This window comes from Falco naumanni, chromosome 1 (genome assembly GCF_017639655.2).
Source record: "Falco naumanni isolate bFalNau1 chromosome 1, bFalNau1.pat, whole genome shotgun sequence".
Classification (NCBI taxonomy): domain Eukaryota; kingdom Metazoa; phylum Chordata; class Aves; order Falconiformes; family Falconidae; genus Falco; species Falco naumanni.
This window is the reverse complement of record NC_054054.1, coordinates 110535599-110548148: the sequence shown is the minus strand read 5'-3', so window position 1 is coordinate 110548148 and position 12550 is coordinate 110535599. Positions and strand designations below refer to the sequence as shown.

Sequence of the window (12550 nt, the reverse complement as noted above, 5' to 3'; positions counted from 1 at the left end):
ATTCCAGAGTAGTTTATGGATTAAAATAAATGCAAATATATTTAACATTGTCATTGGGAAGCAACATTTCCCACAGTGTTTCTGTACCAACAGAAAGCAAGTCCACAGAACATCAAGTTTAATTTCTAGTATCTAGAAATCTGTCCAACACAACTACGTCACTGTTTATCAATTCTAAACTGAAAACTGGAGCACTGACGCCCATGAGAAAGTGTGACCAAAGCTAGCGGAAATACACAGAACGGTGCACCGCGGCAGCACAGGGGTCTGCCAGGTGTCTTCCATCAGGGGAAAAAAGTCTCAAGGAAAGAAAACCATTCCCAAAGTAGCTCACTCAGGAAGAATATTCTCCTTCTCTGAAGGCTCAACAATTCTCAAACAGCAGTCAGCAAACTCAACAAATATTGGCTCCTGCATGTACTTCTTCATGAGGGAGCTTTTATCTTCTGCTTGATCAACTGTCAGTAGCAGCTGTCTGAGATGTGGATTCAGAAGCAAGCCTCTCAGCTCCTCTGATTCCCCTTTAAAAAAAATAAAAAGGAAAAAGATAATCAGTACTAATCTTGCAGAGTTACAGAGTGGTTGACGCTGCCCTTATTTTGCAAAGAAACTTTCAGAGCCATAGCAAAAGGCCAGGTATCTGACACATAAAGCTCTACGGCCTTGCAATGAGGTGCACGACGGGGCCAGAGCGCAGAGCTCCGTGAGATTCCCGGGGCTGAGGGCCTGCCCCTCCGCCCCACACCCCCCCACACCCCCCTCAACCCCCCCCAGCTGGCTTCAGACCTCTCCAGGTTACCTAAAAGCTTGAGTTTGTGCAGCGGGACACGGTCCTGCTCATCATCTTCTGCCAGGATGTCCTCCACCGACCAGGGGCTGCCTGCGGGCGGGGAGAGCAAGGCTGAGGGGGGAGCCCGGGCTAAGGGGGGGGGGGTGCTGGGGACGGCCGGGCTCCTGGGGGGGCCGTGGCCGCCCCCCGCCTGTCCCACCTACCTGCGCGCTGCTCGGCGCGGCTGGGCCCGCCGGGGAAGGCCTGTCCGGCCGCCGGCCGCTCCCGCTTGGGCTCCGGCCGGCATCGCTCTGCGGGAGAACGGCGTTAGCAGCGGAATGGGCCCCCCGACCCCCCCCGCCCCTCCATCCCCCCCCGCCCCTCCATCCCCCCCCGCCCCTCCATCTCCCCCCCCCCCCGCCCGACGGGCACTCACCCTTGTGGTTCCTGCAGCACGGCACGGAGCAGCTGTGGGGCGAGAGTCGCGGTAAGGGCGGGGGCCGCTCCCCTCACCAAGCAAGGCCACGCCGCCCCCCCCCGCTGCCTGCCCGGCCCCCCCTCCGTCCCCCGCACCGAGCAAGCCCCTCCCGCCTGCCCGACCCCCCCGCCCCCTGCCCGGCCCTGCTCTCACTAGGCGGCGGCGCAGCGCGGGCAGCGGTACTTGGCGGCGCCGGCCGCTCCGCAGACGGTGCAGGGCCGCAGTGCCCGCATGGCGCCCGCCACCGCGCCAGGTCCGGCCAGCGGAGCGCCGAGCGCCTCCACCCAGGCTGGCTAATCCACCGCCGAGAGCGGGGCCCCGCCGAGCGCTTCCACGCAGGCTGGCTAATCCACCGCCGAAAGGGGGCCCCGCCGCCCGGGGCTATTACACACACACGCATATACCCTTATATATCGCCTCTTGATGGGGGTCTGGCTGGGTTCCAGCTGTCACCTTGCTTTTGAAATGGCAATCTGCGATAGACAGCGCTGCATACTGTATTCTGATCATCACACATCACTTTGCCCGCGGCAGTATGGAGATTAATAGAACCCAAATAATCTAATAAATAGCACATAACACCCCCTCGGGCTGATCTTTGCCATCTGCCCCGTGGTGAGCTTTGGCTGAATCTCCTGTACAAGCGTAGGCTGGAATCCACCCAGCAGGAGAGAGCTGGTCAGGTTCCAGCCCAGCGCTTCCCGAGGCTGGTGGCACCAGAGTTAATGGAAACACTTACGGTAGCATTCAGAAGAAAAAATATTGGAGCCAGATTTATCTTGCCTGAGTTACATTATCCATTTAAATAATTAATTTTAATTATGTATCATTTCGTGCCATCCATTTCCTTAAATGTCTGAGTTTTAATTCAGACAAAGGAAATTCTCCCATAGTTCTTCAACGTAAAGTAGCTCAGAAAAGGGGTTTTATAGCCATAAACGTAAAGCACTAAGTATCGGGTTTGTTAATGTAATGGCACTTGCCCATCGCTTACATTAGGAGGTGAACCCATTTCTTACACAAACCCCCACTATTTTCTCATACCTGCTCAGGAACAGATTGATGGAGTTTTCTTCTTGGTTCTCTTACGCCTTTGAAATGCTGAAACAATGACAACAGAGCAAACAAACCAGGGAAAAAAACCCTGAAAATGCCAACCTGTGCTGCAAGGGCCGATCTGGGTTGGGTTGTGTGTGTTTGATGAATGCAAGAACGTTATCACAGCAGGGGTTATCACAGTGATGTACCACTGAGTAGCATTTGAGCATACATTAAAACCAGAAAGATGAAATGTCACCAGGATCTGTTCGGTCAAGGCTCCTAGACTGGTAACCGTGCAAGAGAGAAGACCCCGAAGCATTGAGATTCTTCTAGACATTATCCCTCTGTGACTAAGGATACACATTCATCTCCACTAGGATCCAACAGATCAACTATTCAGTAACCGATTTCTTTTTTTGGGGGGAAGGGGGTAAGACCTTTTCCTTTTACAAAATACTTGGTCTCCACATTTTTATTTTGTTTTGTTTTGTACAGGCAACTTGACTGCAATTCTGACACTGAAGAATTCCAGTGAGATTTTCTCCTAGAACAGCGTAACAGAAGCCATGGACTCAAGCGTGCCTCTATTAATAAGCAGAAATATGAGAAGCGTAGTCACAAATGTTTCATAAAACCATGTAATCCAGCTACATACTGCAGGTAAAATTACATCAGCAAAACAGTGCTGAGCGCCGCCATTAATAAAGAGATATTCACAGATACGCTTTCACTGATGAAATGAGAAAGTAAAACTACATTTCCCCCCAGACTACTGAAAATTTCCTAGCCACCCAGCTGCCTTCAAGCCCGCACAAATGACAGCAGAGCGGTGGGAGCCTTGACAGGGCGGCGCGCCCCACAGAAGCCTGCTGCACACACAACTCGGAGCCAGCACGGCTGACGGACTCGCTTCGGTCGCCGAGCCAAACAGCCTCGCGTTCCCAGCGCCGGGCTGGCCGGAGCCGCCAGGGAAAGCTGCCCCCCGCCCCGGCTGCGCCCCCCGGCCCCCGCCCCGGCGCTGTCCCCCGGCTGGGTGCTGAAGCGCCGGCGCTGTCCCCACCCCGCTCCGACTCCATCGCCCCGTTCTGGGCTCCCCAGCTGCAGCGGGAGGGGGAGCGGCTGGGGAGGGTCCGGGGGGGCTGCGGAGGTGGTGAGGGGCTGGGACATCCCCCGACGAGGCGAGGCTGAGAGCCGGGGCCGTGCCGCCTGCAGAGGGGAGCCATCAACGCGTACAAGAACCTCCAGGGCAGGTGGCAGGAGGACTCTTCTCAGCGGCGCCCAGTCACAGGACAGGGGGCACCGGGCACAAACTGCCGCGCAGGGAGTTCCACACGAACACGACGGAAAACTTTCCTTTGAGGGTGGCAGGGCGCTGGCACGGGCTGCACGGAGAGGCTGCGGGGTCTCCTTCTCTGGAGACATTGGGAACCCACCCGGACAGGACACTCTGCACCCTGCTCTAAGTGACCCTGCATTAGCAGGGGGGTCTCCAGAGGTCCCTTCCCACCCCCACCGCTCTGCCATTCTGTGACTGGGTCAGGCACAGCAGCAGTCCTGGACCAAGGGCAGGCCCGGCTAGATGTTTGCAATGGTGCAGGCTCGGACACGGTTGGTGGAGAGGCATTGCAGAGCCTTGAGCTTCGCTCCCAGAGTTTTGGCTTTCAGGGTATATATTATGGGGTTTCCCAAACAGTTCATGGTTATCAGCATAGCCGTGCAGTTTCGGAAGATATAGATGCCTGGGTAAAGATCAAGGGGGCACTGATGGTTAGTTGCATCGAATATGACTCCTGCGAAAAAAGGAGCATAGGAGATCAGCGTCAGGAGCCAGATAAAAATACTGGTTCTGGCAACCTGGATTTCAGCCGATTTGTAGGTGCCAGTAGCTTGTCCACATGCCTTCATTCTCAGCTTTCTTTTCCTCAGGATGATAATGATTCTAAGGTAAGTGAACAGAGGTATCACAAAAGCCACCACAACATTGGGAATGGCAATGAAGATAAGGTAGTTGACACAAAATGGACTGTAGAGGACAGAGAGATTTTTTTCCGTATGCAAGCAGTTCCACCCCATCAATGGCAAGCAGCCCAAAAAGAAAGCAAGGACCCAGTTAATTAAAACTGCAGCTATGGAATGCTTTCTAGCAACCCTGAATCTTGTCCTCATGCTTTCAGCCACAGCCAGATAGCGTTCAATTCCAATGCTTACCAAGTTATAGATGGTGGATAAAATAGACACCGTATATAAAGCATAAGGTGCCAGCATATCCTCGGATCCAAAGATTGTAATGTCAGGGTTGGTGATGAACAGCATCGAAATCCAAAAGCCAGAAAAGCTGGTGAAGAGATCAGAAAAAGCCAGATTGCAGAAGAGTATAGAGATAGGCTTGTGCAGGTCCTTCATCGCCATTCTGGTGAAGATGACTGTGCAGTTGAAGATCACAGATGCGACGTTAATGGTCAATTGAGGAATGCCCAATGCAAGTACTAAATAATGGCTCCAAATTTTAGTGTGGTTAGCAGAACAGTTTGGGTAGCCATTCATGGTGGAAAATCCTACTTTCAACTGTTAACAAGGTCTGCTTTACTCATCCCATGTTCCAAAGGAGACCATACGCCTGGAGTGTTACTGCCACTTTGTTCTCCAGGCGAAGAACGAATCCTGACGCACAGCTTCTATTGCCACATCATCATCATGACAGTGGATTAAACATTAACCACTTGTGGTTTTAAATATTTGGGTTACCAGCTCAGGGCATAGCCAATTACCTTTAAGTTGCTAGGATAGCCAAAACTGGAAAACATATTTACCACAAGAGAGATGATCTGCTTAAAGTAACATTTAATCAAGAGTAAAATCTGGCCGGTCCTTATGAAGGTGAATGCTCACATCAGTAGTTTAAAATTCTTTCAGGATATTCTGAAATGGAATGAATGTGAATTCAACTTTAATACACAAAGAAATTAGATGGATAAAGGATTAGAGAGCCAGAAAATGGAAAGCAGTAATTTTTTGGTTTTGGAGGGGGTCGGATGTGACTGGTGGAACTTAAAGAAGCGCACGACTGTTGTGCCACCAACCTGGGCCCCTGTTCAATGAGGATGTAAGTCCTAATTTCAGATCAGCTCTAGTGACAACACAAAACTAAAGTGCTCGAGATTGAGCAAGATGCAGCAGAACCTAATTGTTCAGTCTCTTGCTTACAACTACAAACTGATGCAGCCAACAGTGGCTGTTTTTCTAAGTGCAGTTAGATCATTATCTACAAACCCCAAACTTGTAAGCAAAACCATATAATGAACCGCAGCACTTAAAAGGGGATCCAAAAAGGTGAGAGTATTTGTCTCCACAGATGCTTTTGTGCTTGGGCTTACAGAAATATCTCTGTGCTGGAGTACTCAGAAGTTGTCAGAATGGACCTGAAATTGTATGGCCTTTCTTTCTCTTGTGTAAATCACAGGTACTGATGCTTTACAAGCTAAAAAAACCCAACCAAACAAACAAAAAAACCACAACAAAAAACAAACCCAAAAACATTAATGAGTTGTTGAATTAACTTAGTTTGCACACAAGGAAGCACAGAATGAAGCACCTTCAGTAGATTAGTTGTATCGGAGACTTAAGATGCCTAAGCAGTTCTGAAAATGCCATTTTTCCCACCTTAATTAACTCTTGGATGAGAATGTAGTTAGAAAATGGCAGACCCTCTACTCATACCTTTGTTAAGGGATATTTTGTGCTTGCTTATTTAAAGTTAATTTGCACATTAACAAAGCAACACAATATCATTATATCTTTTCTTTCTCTTTTTAAAGGTAAATGATTTTTGAGAACTGGATTTAAAATACTTGAGACGGAGGAGAAAAGCTCTTTGGCCACCCCTTCAGTGCTGTCGGCAGAGGGCACTGCCGGAACAAACAAAACGCCGCGTAGCACAGCGAGGCGGATGGGGGTTCTAAGCAGAGCGGTTTAGGTGAGCAGTACACCAGCATACCAGTATGCACAGCACCGTGGATATTTTTTCTGCCCAGAAGTGGCTGCATTTGTTTGCCAGTGCTGAGTGTGGGTTGCCTGTGCATCACCTCACGTTTCATTCAAAATGCCCACATACAAGAGAAATCTCCAATGTGCTACCTGGCTGCTACCTGCCATCTATCCGCAACCGAGCGGCTTGCCTTTAGCAAAATTGTCCAGGTAAAGCCATGTTGCTTATGAATTTATTCTGATTTAATTTCTTTTTCACTGTTAGCCTAACAAAGGATTAATTTGCATTAGAAACAATTTTATACCATGATATTGCAAAGCAGCTCAGCTAAGTTTATGGGCCTTTCACGTTCAGTGCTGACATCTGATCACTATAGCAGCAGCTCTGGCTCTAGAACTGTAAATCTGTGAACTATGTGACAGCTCTGCCAGCATTTACAACGTAAGAAATCTGTGCTAAAGTGTTGAGCTTAAAAAGGAAAATTCCATAGCTTCTTTTTGTCTATTAAAGTTGAAGTGTATGAAAGTATATTCAGGTCAGTGTGCAATTAGTAGTACACAATTATTATATACTAGAAATACTTTATGCAAATAAGTAATAGATATTTCAGCTGGTCACAAGGAGGTGCAAAGAATGATTATCTAGAAATAAGGGCTGAGAATTGATTATTCAAATCTGATGTATTACTATCCTATAACATATTCTTCTAAAAGTGTCATGGATAAACCATTCTTTGTGCACTCTATAACCCACCTCATACAGAGCTGTGAACCCCACCTTTGGTGTGAGGCAGCTGCTGAACAAGGCCTCTGCTATTCCTGTCACCTCGCCCGTGTGGTGACATCAGCACCGCATGGCACCAAGCCCTTTTAATAGCAGCAAGCGTGTTGGCAGGTAACATACAGCACAGGTTACCGTCGGCCAGGAACGGCAGAGGACACCAGGCCAAGCCACCAGCACTCCTGATCTCTTCTGATTGTCTTTTCCACGGCTTTGTGAGCTGAGGGAGAGGGGCTGAGGGCTATGATGAACCACAGGCTACCCACAAAGTAAAACATCTTTAAAAATATCCTAGTTACTAAGAAGAGCATATCCATAAACTTGGATTGTGAAGTGCCCTACATCTTCCTGAAAATGCTACTAAAATTCCTCTAATTTGAAAATTTGATGTTCAAGCATGAAACACTGAACAATATGAGATCAGAATGTAATTAAAAATAATATCACGTAGTATAAATAGCTTTTCACAAAAGCTTTGTAATCTTATTTCCCTAATATAATTGCATAAAAATTAACATAATGTTGCTAGATTAAAGGAGACAATTTTCTTGTGGAAACTGTTTTTTTTATGGGCTTTAATATACAGGAAACCCCAGATCTCTATATTCCAACCCTCTGTAATAAAGTCTGAGCTCTCAAAACCAGAAGACAAGTAGTTTGAATTCAAAACACTGTGTGAGACAGAAGGCTGCTACATAGCCAGATCTCTATATATAACAATTTCAACTCAAGGGCATTCTTATACTCCCATATTCTGGGAACTTTGCAATCTTTCCAGTACTTACAGTCACAACACACCAGTGAAGAAAGAGCGTTATCTACATTTTACATATGGGAAAAGAACAATCACATTATTTGCTTAAGATTGCACAGAAGTCCAGTACAGGGGGAACTGAATCTAATCTCCTATATCTCAGGCTAACACTTTAAACATTGGCTGTACCTTGCTGTTGGCAAGCCTTTGACTGATATCTATCTAGACTTCACCTTCTGCAACACTTTCTAGTGCTATATTTTTTTTATATATTTCTTTATCTGAATGTCCAATTTGTTCTGATGTTTGCCCTGCATAAGAAATGGCATTATTTTGTACAGAATCTCAACGTTCAATACTAATTATCCGACGATTATGCCTGTGGAGGAGACAATAATCACTGAACATGTTGGAGATACTGAGAAACAGACGTGAGAAGCTTTGGGCTGGGTTTTTCATGACCATTCATTTCAAGTGGCTGTTGTGGAAAACCTAACCTCACACAACTGAGCCTGCAGTTTCAGAAATGTCCATAACCTGCAGCTCTCAGGCTTCAACAGGGGTCTCAAGTGCTCAGCAGCGCAACAGGCCCCAGCTCTCACATGCCAAAGTTGATTCCAAAATAGGAAATTAAGTTCAGGAGCTGAGAGTCTTAGTTCTGTGCAGTAACCCTTGGACAACATACACTTTTACCTTAGGGTGATGCAACAGCAATTCTCTATGTCCTTTATGCTAGTAATACACCAAGAAACTGAATTATGTCTGAAACTACAGGAGCTGAAGCTGTCATGAAGATAAGAACCCTATAGTTCAGTTAAGCTACAGATGATTTGGTGTTAACTTTCAAAGTCATGTATGTACACTACACACAGGAGAAAAAACAAGGCACTGAAATTATAAGGGATTTTACTGTTCTGGCTTCTTCCCTGTCACACTCTCCTTGAACTCACGTCCAAGTCCTACTCCCATTCTTGAAACACCAGACCTTGTTTGCTGTGAAATGCAGTGGTTCAGCTTTCTCCTCGGCTGCCCCTGCACTCCAGCTATACGCTGTACCAAGCTGTGGGCAACACGCAACCTGAGCCAAAAAATGGCAAGCGAAATGCAGCTTGGCTAAGTCTGGAGGAAGACTAATTCCTGCTTGCCATGACTTTCAGCAATGCCTTGAGACAAGAATATCCATCATCTCAGTTTTTCAATGGGCATCATGAAGCCTGCAAATACAGAACATTCAGGAAAGGGAGTAATACAGATAAGAAGCCTATTTATCCAATTTATGCTTTAATTTATGCAGATTAAAGTCTTCCTCTTTGGAGAGGAAGACACAAATGGGATGTATGATCTCCTTCCAAGATTTTTCTGAGATGTTTTCAAAACAGAGTGCTCTGCTCCTCCTCCACCCAATCTCTTTGAGGAATTTTTACCTCACAGGTTTTGAGTTATCTGACGTCCCAGCTATGCTTTCATGGTCCTCACCAGGGCCATAAAGCAAAGACAATCATCAGGCTTGAATCTCTCCGACTGCTATTTAGCATTACCTTGGCTACAAGCCAAAAAATAATGGCAAGGACAGCTTGTTGCAAGAACACCCCCACAAACCAGGCCCTCTCCCCATCTACGCAGAGCCTAAACGCTTCTCTGAGATGCCAGAACTGTTATTTTCACCTCTGAGGGACTTGTATTATGCTCTCTAAAGGAAGACAAACATTGCTAAATACCTGAAACCAAGGCTGAATGGTAAATGAAGCCTTCCACTGATAATTTATACGTGAAGAAGCCAGAATGCATCTTATCCCTTTAGACATGAAGCGGTCCACATAAAGGGCATCTTCCTTCTAAACTACTACAGAGGCACAGTGAGGGCTCTTGTTACAAAAAAGCAATGGTCAGGAACATGTGTGTGTCAAAACCAGGCAAAGCAACTAGGCAGGCTGTAAACACGCAGAGCTAAATATACAGCTTAGAGGCACACGTCCTTCAGAATACGTCTTTGTAATTCTAGGAAATGTTAAGTTGCACACTGCTAGTGTTTCATCACTCACCAAATAAAGACTATTTATGCACATAAAGAATAGCGTTTTACATAAATTCTGGGAAAAGGAGGGAAGTTCAGCTTTACTAATGATGACATCGCATAATACAGGGTCTACTCCTCAGATACAGCCTAAAATAGCTAGCAGTTAATGCACCAGGGCTGAGCAGAAGGCCAAATCGAGGGCCATTGCAAACGCTTCTAACTATTCCATGGAACTGACCTTGTGTTAGAACAAGGTTCCCAGTAGAGCAGACGCAGGAAGAATCATAGCCAGCTCCCTTTTTAATGGGAAAGATGAAGACTGATTCACCAACAGCTATGAAATTCCGGATTTCCTGTTCAGTGGTGAGGGAACTCTAATGGAGAAAATTACACACACAACTAAATGAAGAAAGTGTGTTCTCTTACTCTGAAGGGTAGGTCTCCCAGTCGCCCAGTCACTAATCATGAAATTCATCTGTGTGTTAAGTTCCTTGGAAGTGCTTCCCTCTCCCCCTGCAGGGACAACTCCTCCCAGGTCAGCTGATCTATGAACATGATTTGGACTCAAGTGAGTCTCATCCTCAACAAACCTTAGATCTTCCTTCTAGGAGCAACGACTCAGCCTCCCAGCACAAAAGGCTGTGTCACTGCCTTGACTTCGACTGGGACTCGTGCATTTGTGCCATAGAATCAGGCCCAGCAGGCTGTCATCCCCTCCTGCCTGCACTGCTGGGACGCGGGGAGCCTGCAGCCGGTCAGCTGGAAGGTTAGGAACAGCTCTGGACTTCCTCCCGTCAGCACATGGTAGGATCATTTGGCTCAGGCACAGGCAAGCTTCATTAGCCGTCACGTCAGCCCCTCCAAGCTTCCCATGAAGCCCTTTCAGTAGCAGCAGGCTAATGTCAGATCTCACGCATTTCAGAAACCAGGCTGGGGGGAACACCTCCATAATGTTTGCTGCTGTGGCTCTCAAGGCCACCAAATAAGCGCAGTTTTCACTGGTTTTGATATTCCCTCCTGTTCTTACCTATTCTGTAGCTATGGACACAACTGCAATCGTTATGTCAGAAAAAGCCTTGAGTTCAGTGATCTGCAAGAGACTCCCTCCTTAACTTCATCTCTTATCTCCTCTGGCCAAGATCCTCCTATGTATTTAGGGTTTAATGTCCAAAGGCCTTTATATAAAACCCACCCACAGTGCAATTCCTTTCAAAAATGTCCCTAGGTGCAAAGATGCCATCAAGACCTGATAATCAAACACCTGTCAGGTAAGTTTTTTTAGAAAAAAAATGGAGATCACATGATGTCTACCCTGTTCATTTAGGTTACAAACTTTATAAGGAAAGGGAATGTCTTTCCCTGAGTCTGCCTTTGCTTTCTAGCACAAATGAAGAGTTACTTAACATGACTGCAGTGGAATTTATTACCACTTTAATAATGACAAGTTGGAAGGTTTAAAAAGTGGAAAAAATAAAAAGGAAAAAAATCCCCAAACCCAAGAATCCTGAATTTCAAGATCAAAATTTCTAACCCTCAGATTTTTTGGTCTCAAACAGAAGGTTTCTATCAGGCTCTTAGCTTTCAGAGAACTGAACACAAATAGAGCAAAAAGAATTCATCAAAGAGCTTTAGCTCACCTCCTCTACTGAAGACCATCCCCAGAAAAGAAAGAGAGAAAAGCCTAAGAGTAAAATGTCTCGTAGATGCCATGGGAGGCTGACACCACCTGACACTGCCACATTCACGACCCCCATTCTCTCTACGTGCTCAGCATGCACCTTGCTTAGATAGCTCCACTGAGACAAACTAGGAAGTTAAAAAAAAATGCAACAAATTCCCTTATTGTTCTTGTCACTGCAGTAACTATTTATCTTAGCACCATGTGCTAGGCAAATCATCATCTGTTCATGCTTTAATCTACCTAATCCAGGATGGAAAAACACTACCCGGCAAATCTTCATTGTTGGACTGTTATTTATAGCCATCCTTTTTATGAATAAAAGACCTGCTCATAAGTCAGCTGTCAGATTTCCCATTGTTATTACAGGTCTTGATCCTGTGTGCCCCTACTACTCACAGCAGAATGGCCATACTCCTCACTGAGGAGCTCGCAGCTCTTGGTAAGGGCAAGAAGTTCTTTTTGGCTCCTCTTTTTAATTCAGCCCTTGCTGGATGACTAGGCTTGCTCAGTGCAGCTAGCATAATGCCATGTCACTCTGCCCACCCCTTCGTGGAGGAGCACTGGGTCAAGCATCCTGCTCTTCTTCTTGCACCCAACCCAGCATGTGGGTTGTATCCCCACAGACAGAGAGGCATTTGGGGAAGGGGAAGAAAAAGTTGCACTCCCCCTTTTGTTTTCCTCAGCAGTATCAAATTCTGACCCCAAATAAAAAGATTAAATCTATAATAGACACTATAGAGCAAAAAGTAATAGTGCTACTTTTCTGTATACACCTTTGTTTGTCGAACACAAAGCCTGAATTGCCACTGAATCAGACACATGGAATTAAAGCATTCAGATAGGAAAGCAAAGGGAGCAGAAAAAATAATTTGCATCTATTATACTGTAGTACTAGAAGCAGGAAAGTTAAGACAAAATACTATTTTTAAAAAAGTACAACATCTCCCCCCCCAAACAAACAAACAAACAAAAAGAAAAGGTGTGCTCTCAGTTAATTCACTAAGTGCAAAAGCATATATGAGTAAGGTGTTGGCGTGCCACCTAA

At 46.3% G+C, this 12550-nt stretch overlaps 2 protein-coding genes across 3 annotated transcripts; both read right to left on the bottom strand.

Moving 5' to 3' along the window:
- Positions 1-12: 12 nt before the first annotated feature.
- Positions 13-2234, bottom strand: ZNHIT3 (zinc finger HIT-type containing 3). 2 transcript variants are annotated; one of them, XM_040577834.1, is made up of 5 exons: positions 1401-1539; positions 1206-1237; positions 994-1080; positions 800-880; positions 13-521 (listed from the first exon to the last, which is right to left on the bottom strand). In XM_040577834.1, the coding sequence occupies exons 1-5, from the start codon at positions 1478-1480 to the stop codon at positions 331-333; spliced, it is 471 nt and encodes a 156-aa protein (XP_040433768.1). In that variant the 5' UTR covers positions 1481-1539; the 3' UTR covers positions 13-330. The 2 variants fall into 2 exon arrangements, with proteins under 2 accessions (XP_040433768.1, XP_040433760.1); XM_040577826.1 differs by lacking the exon at positions 1206-1237 and having other exon boundaries at positions 1401-2234.
- Positions 2235-3288: 1054 nt separating this feature from the next.
- LOC121099686 (lysophosphatidic acid receptor 1-like) lies at positions 3289-12510 on the bottom strand. The gene has a single exon (XM_040618923.1). It carries the CDS (start codon positions 4830-4832, stop codon positions 3864-3866), a length of 969 nt encoding a protein of 322 aa, XP_040474857.1. The 5' UTR covers positions 4833-12510; the 3' UTR covers positions 3289-3863.
- Between the last annotated feature and the right edge of the window lie 40 nt (positions 12511-12550).